At 42.5% G+C, this 15,219-nt stretch overlaps 1 protein-coding gene across 2 annotated transcripts in view; it reads right to left on the reverse strand.

The window, feature by feature from the left end:
• The window catches only part of il1rapl2 (interleukin 1 receptor accessory protein-like 2), a 1,302,096-nt gene that overhangs the window by 84,457 nt on the left and 1,202,420 nt on the right, over window positions 1-15,219 (reverse strand). For both annotated transcript variants that reach the window (XM_063061139.1, XM_063061140.1), the window contains exon 7: window positions 2,071-2,200. In XM_063061139.1, the coding sequence (XP_062917209.1) occupies window positions 2,071-2,200 (130 nt within the window). The remainder of the gene's footprint in view (window positions 1-2,070; window positions 2,201-15,219) is intronic.

Here is a 15,219-nt window from a genome sequence, read left to right on the forward strand (position 1 = left end):
ACTTGAAAAAGCTTTTAGTATCCACTTTGATATTATTTGCTAGCTTCCTTTCATCGTTCGTCTTTTCCCTCTTAATGACCTTCTTAGTTTCCTTTTGTAAGCTTTTAAGAACTTCCCAATCCTCTGTCTTCCTACTAATTTTTGCTTCTTTGTATGCCCTCTCCTTTGCTTTAACTTTGTCTTTAACTTCTCTTGTCAGTCATGGTTGCATCCTTCTTCCATTCGAAAATTTCTTTTTTTTTGGAATATATCTGTCTTACACCTTCCTCACTTCTCGCATAAACTCCAGCCACTGCTGCTTTGCCGTCCTTACCGCTAGTGTCCCTTTCCAGTCAACTTTGGCCAGTTCCTCTCTCATGCCACTGTAATTTCCTTTACTCCACTGAAATACTGACACATGGGATTTTGGCTTCTTTTTTTTCAAATTTCACAGCGAACTCAGTCATGTTATGATCACTGCCTCCTAAGGGTTCCTTCACCTCAATCTCTCTAATCACCTCCTGTTCATTACACAATACCCAATCCAGTACAGCTGATACCCTAGTGGGCTCAACAACAAGCTGTTCTAAAAAGCCATCTCGCAGACATTCTACAAATTCTCTCTCTTGAGATCCAGTGCCGACTTAATTTTCCCAATCCACTCACATGTTAAAATCCCCCACAATTATCATAACACTGCCCTTCTGACAAGCCTTTTCTATTTCCTGTTGTAATTTGTAGCCCACATCACTGCAGCTGTTTGGAGGCCTGTATATAACTGCCATCAGGGTCCTTTTACCCCTGCAATTTCTTAGCTCAACCCATAAAGATTCTGCACCTTTGATCCTATGTCACCTCTTTCTAATGATTTAAAATTATTTCTTACCAATAAAGCCACACCACCCCCTCTGTCTATCTGCCTATCCTTCCGATACACCGTGTATCCTTGGATGTTCAGCTCCCAGAGACTTGCATCCTTTAGCCACGTCTCACTGATCGCCAAGATCATCCAACTTATTCCTTATGCTGCGTGCATTTAAGTGTAACACCTTAAGACCAGTAGTTGGTACTTTTTGCTTTGATTGCACTGCAAATCATTCCAATGGCTACAAATCTGCCCCATCACCTGCCTGTCTTTCCTGACATCTTTACTGCTTACTATCTTAGATTTATTTCTGTTTTCCCCTTCCTCCGCTCTATCATTCCAGTTCCCATCCCCCCCTGCCAAATTAGTTCAAACCCTAAATTAGTTAATATGAAGGAGCACAAAGTAAATATTTTTTTCTGAACCATGGGGTGGGGGGCAAGAGAAATGTGATTTATAATCAACAATTCTACTTATGTCAGATCTATCACAAATAGGTACTGTGTTATCCCTTAACAATAACCATTGAAGACAAGGATTGATATGTTCCATTTAATCATTTTGGACCAATTTAAAGAAAATCTTACATTGTAAAATCACTTCACAGGGAATCCCATTTCATTATCATTAAATGATTGAAATCTCAGCTGGTATTAAAAGAAAACACATTATACAAATGCATGGGATTCTGGAGATGCTGGAAATCCAGAGGAACACACATAAAATGCCGGAGGTACTCAGCAGGTCAGGCACCATCTATGAAAAGGAATAAAGAGTTGAGACCCTTCATCAGGACTGGAAAGGAAAGGGGAAGAAGCCAGAATAAGAAGGTGGGGGTGGGGACGGAGTGCTATCTAGAAGGTGAGAGGTAAGACCAGGTGAGGTAGAAGGTAGGTGGGTGGGGAAGGTGTTGAAGTGAAAAACTGGGATGCAAGGGGCTAAGAAGAAGGAATCTGATACGAGAGGAGAGTGGATCATGGGAAAAAGGGAAGGAGGAAGGACACCAGAGAGAGCTTATAGGCAGGTACGAAAAAGAGAAAAGGCGAGAGAAGAGCCAGAACTGGGTATGGCAGAGAGAAAGTGAGGGCTAGAGAAGATACCAGACATTAGAGAAATCAACGTTCATGCTGTTAGGTTTGGATGCTACGCAGATGGAATATGAGGTATAGATAAAACAGATTATATTGTTTCATTTTCAGTAACAATCCGTGTAAAATAAGCCATACCTGATTTCACTCTCCTTAATCTGATTGTCCTCCAGTTCCTCCATGTATTTATCACCTTTCATCCAGTAAATGATGGGATTAACTGAGCTGTACCCAAAGAATGCCCGGCAGACGAGGGCGGCTGGATGGCCTAGCAACACACAAAGGAGAAATTACAGATGACAACAAACCCTGCGTTGAATACTCACTGAATATTCTGGGGGGTGAGGAGCAGGAGAGAGCAAGCTATCAACTCACACACAAAATGCTGGAGGAACTCAGCAAGTCACGCAGTAGCTATGGAGGGGAATAAACGGTTGACGTTTTGGGCCAAAACCCATTAACAGGTCTGGAAAGGAAGGGGGAATGAACCAGAATGAGAACATGGGGGAAGGGGAAGTGGTACAAGCTGACAGGTGATAGGTGAAGCCAGGTGAGGAGGAAGGTGGGTGGGGCTAGGAGTGATGAATTGAGAAGCTAGGACGTGATAGGTCGAAAAGTAAAGGGCTGAATGAGAAAGAATCTGATAGGAGAGAAGAGTGGATCATGATAGAAATGGAAGGAGGATGAGCACCAGAGGGAGGGGATAGGCACGTGAGGAGAAAAGAAGGGGACGAGAGTGGAGAAGAGAAAAGGAGAGAAGAGGGAGGGGGGGAGAAATTACAGGAAGTTGGAAAAACTCCCCTATTTTGAGAACGGAGAAGCCCTATTCTGGTCACTATCATTACCAATGTGCTGCCATTTACAAGATGTGCTGCCTAAGCTGTTCTGAAGGCTCCTCATTGAAGTGTGACCTCCAGCACCAAGAAGTGATGCCAATGCCTTCAGCTTTCCCTCTAGGTTGCACACCAGCTGGGATAACATTTACGCTGCTTTTCAGTCCTGGAACACTGTCTCCCAGCAGCAGTGTATAATCACACAGCACAGAAATAGGCCCCGTAGCCAAACTCATTCATGCCTAAGGGGAGAATAATTTTAAGGTGATTGGAGCAAAGTATAGTGGGGATATCAGAGGTAGTTTTTTTCCACACAGAGTGGTGGGTGCTGGGAATGCACTGCTAGGGGTGTTGGTAGAGACAGATATATTAAGAGACTCAGGTAGACACATGGATGAAATAATACTTATTTTAAAATTTATTTTATTTACTGAGATACAGCACAGAATAGACCCTTCTGGCCCTCGGAGCTGTGCTACCCTGCAATCTCCCAATTTAAACTTCGCTAATCCTGGGACAATTTACAATGACCAATTAACCTATCAGCCGGTACATCTTTGGAATGTGGGAGGAAACCGGAGTACCCAGAGGAAATCCATGTAGTCAATGGGAGAATGTACAAATTCCTTACAGGTAGCGGCAAGAGAGAGGGCTATGTGGGAGGGAAAAGTATATTTATCGTAGAGTAGGTTTAAAGGTCAGCACAGCATTGAGGGCCAAAGGGCCTGTACTGTGCTGTACAGTTCTTTATTCAATCAAGATGCCCAATTCAGCTAGCCTAAGCTAATGCTAACCATACTTGCCAACATCTGACCCATATCTTTCTAAACCTTTCCAATCTATATACTTGGTTAAACACCTTTTAAATGTAAATGCCTCAACCAATTCCTCTGGCAGCTACACTCTCTGCATGAAGAAATTGCCCCCCCTCAAATCACTTTTAAATCTTTCACCTCTGCCTTAAGTCAAAGCTCCTTGATTTTTGATTTCCTTGCCCTGGGGAATAAAGGCTGTCTACATTCACCCTATCTTTGCCCCACGCGGTTTTATTCACCTCTTTCAGGTCACCCTTCAGTCTCCTATAATGAAAGAATAAAGTCCTAGCTTTCCAAACCTCTCACTATAACTCAGCCTGTTGGGTCCCAGCAACATTATTGTAATCTTTGTACTCTTTCCAGTTGAATAATATCTTTCCTATACAAGCTGACCAAAACCGTACACAATATTCCCTGTTTGAGCTCGCCGATACCTCTTACAACTGCATCATAATGTGACAACAACCAAACTCAATGTGAACACAAGAGATTCTGCAGATGCTGGAAATCCAGAGTAACTCGTGCAAAATGCTGGAGGAACTCAGCAGGTCAGGCAGCAGCTATGGAGAGGAATGAATTCTCTTCTTGACGAAGGGTCTCAGCCCGAAACTTCGATGTTCATTCCTTTCCACAGATGCTGCCCGACCTGCAGTAACTATCAGGTTTAAAACAGGGAAAAAATAGTTTGTTGGACATTTGCAAAAATGTGGTAACTTAGTTTATTCCTGCCACATTGAAAATCTTTGCTACGCATGCCATCTATATTGATTATTTCACCGCATTAGTACATTGAGGTAACAGTACAGAATAAAGTGTTACCGATATGGAGAAAGTGCAGTGGAAGTAGGCACCAAGGTGCAAGGCCATTGCAAGGAAGGTTGGAAAATTAAACATCCATCTTATCATATAAGATTCAATACTTTCTATTTTGAATTCAATAGTTTATAGTCAGTAGATTTTTATCTGGAGGGGAGGCTGGCTTTTGTGGTGTGCTGAGCTGTGCGCACAACTCTCTGCAGTTCTGGGCAGAGCAGTTACCATACCAGGTTGTGGTGCATCCGGATAGGATCCTTTGTATGGTGCATCTCTAAAAATTCCTGAGGAAGTAGAGGCTGTGTTTCACTCTCATGGTCATGATGGCTATGTGGTTGGACAAGGACGCACTACTGGCCTATTTATATCAAAATAAATTAATGTTGTTTCCCTTCTCCCGTGGAGGTCAGTGGATGCATAATCGCTGCATAATTTAGACCTGTCCTTCACCCTGAGATGTATTGTCAAGGGCAATGCCCAACAGTTAGAGCATTGTTTTGGAGAGCCTTGGGAAATCAGGTCCACATTATAGTGTAGTCTATCTTCTTACGCTGTCTTTAAATCAACACCGGACAATTTATGATGATGTCATGTGGATCACTATGTCAACCCCTACTACACTAATCCTCACAATACTGAATTTGCACCCATGAAAAACTCAAACGTTGTTTTCCAATCTTCATTCAATCACACCACATTAAGATATCGAAGGCTTCGTAGAAGTGTGAAACACTGCATCTGGTGAGGTGAATGTTATTCGATAAGGAATTTACATTTTGGTTTTTGATTATGTCATATTTCTATTTGAAAATTGTCAGTTACTGTTTGGAGCAACAACTTTTAAAAGCTAGTTGTGCCGGTACAGGGAGAGGAAAGGTTCTGAAGGTTATGGGCCAGACACTTAAAAAAAAAGACTAGCTGAATGGGAATCTTGGCTAGCCTGGATCAGTTGGGCACAAGTGCCTGTTTCCATGCTGATTGACGCAATGACTCCACTCTAATAATTGACAATCATAAAAAAATAGATGGTACCTTTGGGATTAGTACATCAGAGGATCTGTCCTGGGACCAGCATGCAAGTGTCACATCAGCATTTCTACTTTATTAGAAGTTTTTGTATCTTTGGCACATCAACAAAAAACTTTGATATATTTATGCAGACACAGGGAGAACGTACAAATGACTTACAGACACTGGGAGGAATTGAACTCCAATTTTCAAATTGTTTGCACTTTAGAGCATTATGCTACTGAGCCACCATTATTTCACAGTTGGTATCATTGCCTCAGCTGCTAAAGTCTCTAAGCTTTATATTTTCATCCTTACAATTTTATATCTTCCTTTCCTCCTCTACAACGTACTTGAAACACTTCCTTTCTCTAAGATGTTAATCATATCACTAATATGTTTTTATGTGTCTTGGCATGAAGTATTTTGTTCATTAATGTTCAGTGAGTTGAAGTGCTTTTGTTATGTTAACAGCAGTAAATGAATAGAAATCATTGTGGTGATAGGTCTGCTAAATTGGTAATTTACAGTAAAATGGTGTCAAGATTAGATTAGATTATGAAGACACGCAGTCCTCTTTTATTGTCATTTAGTAATGCATGTATTAAGAAATGATACAATATTTCCTCTGGTGTGATATCACAAAACACAGGACAGACCAAGACTGAAAAAACTGACAAAACCACATAAATATAACATACAGTTACAACAGTGCAACAATACCATAACTTGATGAAGAAGTCCATGAGCACAGTAGAAATTCAAAGTCTCTCAAATGTCCCACATCTCACGCAAACGGGAGAAGCAAGAAAAGCTCTCCCTGCCACACCCAACCATAATCCATCTCTGAGTCATCCGAAAACCTCAAGCCTCTGAATCAGCTCTCCGACATCGAGTACTGAGCGCCATCTCTATCCAAACGATTCGACCTCAATCTCGGTTGCCAACAGCAGGCAAAGCCGGGGATTTTGAGGCCTACCCTCCGGAAGATTCCCAACCACGCAGTAACGACAGCAGCGAACGAGCGTTTCAGAAATTTCTCCAGATGTTCCTCTGTGCTTTCACGTCCCTCTCCATCAAATCAGAATTGTCCACAGCCCCTATTTAACAGGTACGATATCATTTTTCACCGGAGGGCTGCGCACGCGCGTTGTGCTGCTCTCCTCCTGCCGATGGAGCCTCTGTTGAGGTTGTCGCTCAGACTGAGTTTTTTTTAGGATTGTATAGATGTTTTGGGAGAATAGTGGGAATTTAAGAATCAGGTTAGGGTTTAGGGACAGGTATAGTACGGTGTAAAAGTGTTAGACATGCATGCTATATCTAGCCAGGGTTCCTAAAACAATCCTTCTCCGTGGATTGTCACCTTGTCGTGGTGGAGAAGCTTGTATGGTCCTGTGATCCCCAGATCAATGCCGTCTGGAGCTATGCTCCTGGTAGAGTCACTCATGGTGGTAAGGTCGAGGGTGTGGTCCCTGACAAAGAACAATCCAACCAAGACCTTAACGGTGGAACAGGCGGACAAAGTTACTTTGAACTCAACGGCTGTGAAGGCGGATGAAGGCTGCAACAAATCCATCAGCTCCAATCGTCGTGGTTTCCATGCCATTGGAATCAGTTGATTGATTTGTGAAGTATCGTGTGCTTCTGGAGTGCAACATAAAGTACACGTTAAACAAATACACGCACAGGCATCTTCACTCTGTGGGCCACTTCTTCAGAATAAAGACCATCATCCTCAACCTCGAGGGATAGCCACGACGTTGACCCAAGACTTTTGCATAGTATTGTATTTGTCAAGAGTGAGTATATAAATCTGGCGGGAGCAGAGGATGTTGGGAATGGTGAGGTTAGAGCGCTGTGGGAGGGGTGTGGGACAGATGGCAGAGAAGGAGTGCCAGGAGCGGAGGGGTGGCATGGGTGCAGACATATCCAGCCCTGAGACACCAGGCAAGGTTATCTGATTCCAAACAATTGGTTTATTGATCATTACAGAATGTCTCTATGGTGTTTCCCACTCCCTCCCCTCTCCCTTCCACTTTTCCCAACCGTGATTCCCCTTTCCCTGCCCCCTTCCTACTCAGTCCACAATATAAAGTCATGTTTATCATCACTCACAATCAAGTTCTGCTGAAGTGTCTCAGCCTGAAATGTCAACTGTACTTTTTTCTATAGATGCTGGGTGACCTGCTAAGTTCCTTTGGCATTTTGTGTGTGTTGCTTATCGTCACTCACATATGTCATGAAATTTATTTTTGTAGCAATACAGTGCAATACATAAAATTACCACAGTACTGTGCCAAAGTCTGAGGTACCCTCACTATATATATATATGTGCCTCAGACTTTAGCACAATACTGTATGCGGGGGAATCAGAGGTCAGGCTAGAGCTTAAGCCTCTGCTCCACATTTGAAGGGCAGTGATGTGGACATGTGACACCAATAGATGGATGTTGGGCTGGACGAGTTGAGTGGATGAGGGCTGGTGGCCCCACCCCCTTGGTTCATTTCCATGCAGGCAGGAGTCACAAAGGCCAAAGAACCCTTATGTATGTAAATCAGCACGATCGGAGTTTAAACCCTAGTGGTTGATGATTGGCGAGTCCTGGGATTGATACCGAAGATCAAAGCCCATACATCGATCGGAAGTTGAGACATCGAAGCCCAATTGCTGAAGCCCCTAATCTGCTAAACTTTGCTGGCTTGCTGGAAAAGTTGAAGGGGCTCGATGTCAGTGAATCCAAGCCCTCTGGAGGTCGGAGGGTGAAGACGGCCTGCCCTGGGTTTGGAGGGCCGTGTGTGGGTGAGTGGCTGGGAGGGAGAAAAGGGGCTTGTTTTGCTCTTGTTGTTCTGTCACTTGTTGTGTCCTGTTTTTGTTTTGCCGAGCATTGTGGGTAAACTATATTGACGCCACACCAGGTTTTGTGGTGACACTTCTCAGAACATCCTTGGGTGTGTTGGTTGTATGTGCAAATGAAGCATTTCACTTTATGTTTCAATGTAAATAGAGTACTACAGCACAGAAACAGGCCTCTTGGCCCACCTAGTTTATGTCGAACTATTACTCTGCCTAATCGCACAGCCCTCCAAACCTGTTCCATCCATATACCTATCCAAAATTCTCTTAAATGTTGAAATTGAACCTGTATCCACCACTTCAGTTAGCATCTTGTCCCACACTCTCACCACAGTCTGAGTGAAGGAGGTACCCCTCACATTCCACTTTTCACCCTTAACCCTTGACCTCTGGTTCTAGTCTCACCCAACCTCAGTGGAAAAACCCTGCTTGCATTTACACTGTCTATGTTCCTCATGATTTTATATGCCTCATATCAAAACTCCTGTCATTCTCTGATGCGCCTAGCAAATTCTTTGTAACTTGTCTCTACACTCCTTCAATATTATTGATAGCACCACACAGATATTATTGATATCACTCCTGTAGGTAGGTGATGAGAACTGGACACATACTCCAACTGAGACCACTCTAACATCTTATAGAATTTCAATATAACATCCCAACTCCTGTACTCATTACTTTAATTTATGAACACCAATGTGCCTGAAGTGTTTTTTATGGCTCTGACTGTGACACCACTTTCAAGGAATTATGGATCTGTATTCCCAGATCCCTGTGTCCTACTGCACTACTCAATGTCCTACTGCTCACCATGTAAGTCTTACCCTGGTTTCTGCCCCCAAAGTGCAACACCTTACTCTTGTCTGCATTAAATTCCTTCAGCCATTTTTTGGCTGATTTTTCCAGCTGGTCCAGATCCAGGCTTTCATAGCCTTCCTTGCTGTTCACTATGCCCCCAATCTTGGTGTTATCCACAAATTTGCTGTTCAAGTTTATGACATTATCATCCAGGTCATTGATAAAGATGATGAACAACAATGGACCGAGCACCAATCCCTGTGGCACACCACTAATCACAGGCCTCCAGATCAATAAATCTGAATCCGACTCTGAAATTCTATAGTGCTTCCACTTCTATGGCCCTTAGCTTCTCCAAAACATGGAGAATTAGAACTGCTTGCAGTGGAGAATGAACAATGAGTACCATCACTTTAAGCAGATCACCATAGTGATGCTCATCGTTAATTCCTGGTCTGGGTTCAAACCATCCAATGGCGAAGAAATGTATCTTAATCACTGATGCCAGATGGACTCAAAATGCAGGACTTTTAAATTACTTTCTCCTATTATTAATTAGAGTTATTTCGAAATAATTTTCCTGTTATGGCTCTGGGCAGTCTAATCACCTTTTCTAATGGAATCCAGGTGCATCACTCTGATTTAAAAAGGATCTTAAATCATTATAATGCCCAACCTTCACCCACTGTATGATGGTGACTGTTAAATAAACCATTAGTGAAATGATTAACTTATAAGGAAGATAAAATTTTGTCAGAGTAATCTAGGACTGGCTAATGAAATGGTGGGGTGTAAATGACACTGACATGTGCTCCAATCTAATTAACAAAACACTTACTAAGGTATTTGTTTTTCATTATTCCAAAGTGAAAACATTGGTGGATCACTAATTAACTTAATTCACTTTATTATGCTTTTAACTTTTTTAGCCAAAGGTTATTTTACCTTCACTTATACAGAAGATTTCCTTTAATCTCACAAATTTTGATTAAAACTAAATTAACAGTTTCAAACACTGCAAACACTATGAATGTTCATGCCTGATTTATCAGTTTACTGTTTGCCAATATGGACCAATTAACTAGAGGAAGGAAGGGAGGAAGTGTACTTTCCACCCCTGGCAAAAGTACAGCTGGCAGTGGAGGCGCTGAGCACCGTGACCAAAATCCACGAGACAGCACACTTTGATGCATTCCTGACCTTTGCTGGGGAAAGGCTGAAAAGGTCGCCAAAAATATACTACCAACATATCACCTGTGGAACCAGAGGAGCCAACACTCCTGACCACTGTTATACCATCATCAAGAATGCTTCGAGTTTCTGGAATAGCTTCAAGTTCCTGGGCATCAACGTTTCATCCTGGGGCCAACATACTGATGCAATCATGAATAAGACAGAAGCTATACTTCAGAGGGAATTTAAGAATATTTGGTATGTCACCAAAGATTTTAGCAAATTTCTACAGTTGGACAATGGACAGCATTTGGACTGGTTGCATCATCTTCTGGTAAGGAGGCTCCAAGGCTCAGTTTAGAAAGAGGCTGCAGAGAGTTGTAGAGTCAGCCAGCTTCATCAAGGTCACAACCTTCCCCACCGTCGAGGACATCTTCAATAGGCAATGCCTTAGGAATGCAGGATCCATCACGAAGAACCACTACTAAGACATGCTCTCCTCTCATTACTGATATACCACGCATTCTGTCCTGCACAGTTCCAGCATTGCTCCTTTCTCCCCTCTATTCTCTCCTTGTAAAAGTTCGATTTACTAGGATGCCGTGAGGGCTCCGCGGCCTGAGTTACTGGGAGAAGAACAGGAGCCTGAGTACACACATTCAACATTTTAGAGAAACTTGGATAGGTACATTGATGGAGTATGATGTGCCAGGTGTAGGTTGATGCGACTTGGCAGATTAAGACCTGTTTCTGTGCTGTAGTGTTTTATGACTCCATAAATCTTGAAGTACATTAATGAAAGAAGAGTTTAAAGTATTTAACCCTCTATCCACTCTCCAATGAATGACTTCAGCTATTACTTTGTCCACACTCAGTTGTCACTTCATTAGGTACATCTGTAAACTTGCTCATTAATTCAAATATCTAATCAGCCAATCATGCGGCAGCAATTCAATGCACAAACCCATGCAGCCATGGTCAAGGGGTCAGTTATTGTTCAGACCAAACATCAGAATGGGGAAGAAATGTAATTTTGATGACTTTGACTGCAGAATTTTTGTTGGTGCCAGTGGGATGTTTTGAGTATCTCAGAAACTGCTGATCTCCTGGGATTTTCATGCACGACTGTATCCAGAGTTTACAGAGGTGGTGTGAAAAACAAATGAAAAAAATCCGGTGCGTGTCAGTTCTGGTGTTAATGAGAGAGGTCAGGGAAGAACGGACAGACTGGTTCAAGCTGACAGGAAAGTGACTAACTCAGATAACCATGCATTACGACAGTGGTGTGCAGGAGAGCATCTCTGAATGCACAACATGTCAAACTTTGAAGTGGATGGGCTACAGCAGCAGAAGGCTACAAACATACAGTTAGTGACCATTTTATTAGGTATCAGAGGCACTTTATAAAATGGCCACTGAATGTATAATCCCCACCGATATAATAGCGACATCTTACTCCAGCCAACCAAATGTGGAGCGACCCAAGGGAAACCAACATGGTCACAGACAGAGCATGGCAACTCCTTATAGACGGTGCCAGAGGTCACAGGAACTGTGAGGGAGCAGCTCCATTCGCTGTACCACTGGGCGTCATACCTGGGCTCCCCCAGTGCTGGTTTGCTGCCCCACTCCCATTTTGGTGCTTTGTTGCCTGCCAGTGGTGTCTGCATCTTCAGGAGCTAATGTTCTAAGATTCATCAGGAACAAGATACACAATGGCAAGAGGATCTTCATCCCAAGTTGTCCATGCCAACTACAGTGCCTACTAACCCAATCCCTTTTGAAATCATTCCACTGATGTGAAGATATTAAATTTCAAAGGCAGGGTATAATAAACTAGAGGGTCATAAACACAAGAGATTCTGCAGATGTTGGAAATCCATATCAACACACACAAGATTCTGGAGTGGAAAAGCAGTCAATGTTTTTGACCAAGATCCTTCAGCAGGACTGGAACGGATGAGGGAAGAAGCCAACTTGAGTCAATATGAAGGGCCCTAGCTCATGGAAAGGTGGGTGTGTAGCCTTGTCATTGTCCAGAGAACAAATTATGCAAGATACTTTGTCTCATCAACAATGATCATTATCTGTCCTACTAAACCCAGGAGACAAATGTGACAGAAAAATCAATTTCTGTAGAAGAGGTAAGGTGAAAAGGATGACACAAAGTATATTTAAGGTGGAGGGAGGGGAAAGAGTAGAAGCTGGCAGGTGATTAAGTGTGAAGAGTCAGAGAGCATAAGAGATCACAGTGGTGGAGCAGTGAGAGAGAGTCTCATTGAACACAATTCCTTTCCATCCACAGATGCTGCTCAATCCACTGAGTTCCAGATTCCAGCATCTGCCATCTGTCGCATTTCTTTTCTTTCTCAACAATATTTTTATTGTTTTTTTTAAATAAAGAGACCATAGTATAAAGGAGATCTGTGCAGTGAATAACAAATGTATCAAATGTAAAATTCACATTTATAAAAGAGATGCACCCATAGTACAATCATGCTTTGATTATCTCCTCACCCCTCCCAGTCCCCAACTCCAAGCCATCATTGCATTAGCAAATAGAGTTAAACAGAACCTTTGTCCCCACAGAGCTGCATTGGTATAGAGAAGGTGTATTTTCCTAATACATACACTGTTGTATGTTTACTAGTCTGAGTCCATAGAATTTTACCGAAAAATGCTGGAGGTCAGGGATTCATGTACTGAGGCAAGGAAGAAAGGATCGACCTTCAGTCTGGCTGGGAATTCTGAAAGTATTCGAGAAAGGGTCCCCACACCTTTTGGAACTTTATGTCCGAGTTGATAATTGAATAATGGATCTTCTCAAGATGTAGACTAGACATGATGTCCCTGAGCCACTGAGCGTGGGTGGGCGGAGCAGCATCCCTCCCCTTGAGCAAGACTGCACGCCTGGCCAAAAGAGAGGCAAAAGACAGTGTACGATGTTTGTCAGGACTTAGGTGCGCGTCCCCCTCTCCGGAGATGGTGAAAAGAGCAATCAAAGGATTAGGTTCCAAATTGTAATTAAGTATCTGGGACAGAGTTTGGAAAACATCTTTGCAGTATTTATCCAAGCTAGGGCATATCCAGTACATATGAATAAGGGAAGCCTTGCCCCTTTTGCATCTGTCGCAACAGAGATTAACATCTGGGTAAATGCTAAATAATTTAGTTTTAGACACGTAGGTCCCGTGTACCACCTTGAACTGTAACAGGCAGTGGCGGGCACATAAAGAGGTTGAGTTAACCAACTTGAGAGTTGCATCCCATACCTCACTTGACAGTGAGGAATTTAAATCTTGCTCCCAGGCGGTTTTAGCTTTGTCAAGGAGGTCTCACCTCAGAGCCGCTAGCTTGTCACTGATAGTAGATATTAGACCTTTGCGCAATGGATTCATGCAGAGAAACATATCAACGACGTTTGTATTGGGTGTCTCAGGGAAGTTTGGTATCAGAGGGCTGATAAAATGTCTAATTTGCAAATACCTGAAGAAATGAGTGTTGGGTAGGTTAAACTTTGCAGACTGTTGTTCAAATTATGCAAAGCAGTTGTCTATAAAAAGATCTTTAAAGCGCCTGATGCCCTTTCTGTGCCAGTCTTGAAATGTTGGATCATGTATAGAAGGCTGGAAGAGATGATTATATAGAATAGGACTTGAAAGGGAGAAGCCATAGAGACCACTATGCTATTTGAACTGAGTCCATACTCTCAGGGTGTGCCTGATAACAGGATTAGCAATTGGTTTAGGTGTAAGAAAAGGGAATTCAGATCCAAGAAGTGCAGAGATGGAGACATTCTTAATAAAGTTCAGCTCCATTGGCACCCATATTGGGCAGTCGGATTGGTTGCGAAAATGAGACCAAAAGATGAGACTGCATATGTTAGCTGCTCAGTAATATAAGCGGAAGTTGGGCAGAGCCATGCCCTCATCTCTTTTAGATTTTTGAAAATGGACTTTATTCAGTCGGGGTTGCTTGTAGGACGATATGACTGAGTCTGGCAAGTCAAAGAAGGTTTTAGGAATGAAAATTGATATGGATTGAAAAAGGTATAAGAATTTAGGAAGGATGATCATTTTGACAACATTGATTCAGCCCATCAGGGACATGACAGGGGTGACCACTGTGCTAGGCTCTGTTTTGTATGATTTAACAAATTAATGAACTTTCTCCAAAAAGACACTTATATTTCCTTGTTACTGTAATGCTAAGGTAAGTAAATTGGTTATTCACTACCTTAAAAGGGAGGTTCTGGAACTCTGATGTTTGTGCTTCTCTATTTATTGGGAAAAGTTCACTCTTGTGTAAGTTAAGTTTGTATCCTGAAAACTGGCTAAATTTGTTAAAAAGTGAGAACATGGGGGGTAAGGAGGTGACTGGGATTGATATAAAAAGTAAAAGATCGTCAGTATAAAGGGAGACTTTGTGCTCAACTCCCTCCCTCTAAATCCCCGTCGGGTTCGCAGAACTACAGAACGCAATCACCAGTAGCTCCATGGCCAGATCGAAAAGTAAAGAGCTTAAAGGGCACCCTTGGCGGGTTCCACATTTAAGGTTGAAAAGTTGGGATTGCTGAGAATTGGTCAAAACAGAGGCAGTGGGACGCGAATATAACAGTTTAATCCACATGATAAAACTTGGTCTAAAATCAAATTTTTCTAAAACAGCAAAGAGGTAATTCCATTCCACATGGTCGAACGCTTTCTCTGTGTCTAAAGAAATTACACATTCGGAGATCCCAACTGAAGGTGAGTATAAAATATTTAAGAGGCAGCGTATGTTAACAAAAGGGGAGGCGGTTTTTGACAAAGCCGGTTTGGTCTTCAGAAATAATTGAGGGTAGGATGTTCTCCAATCTATGGGCCAAAACTTTAGCTAAAATTTTGACATCGATATTTAACAGGGAGATTGGCCTGTATGAGGAGCACTCTGTTGGATCTTTGCCTCCCTTCGCTAAAAGAATGATGCATGCCTCATTAACTGATGCTGG

Source organism: Mobula hypostoma, chromosome 10 (assembly GCF_963921235.1).
Source record: "Mobula hypostoma chromosome 10, sMobHyp1.1, whole genome shotgun sequence".
Lineage (NCBI taxonomy): Eukaryota > Metazoa > Chordata > Chondrichthyes > Myliobatiformes > Myliobatidae > Mobula > Mobula hypostoma.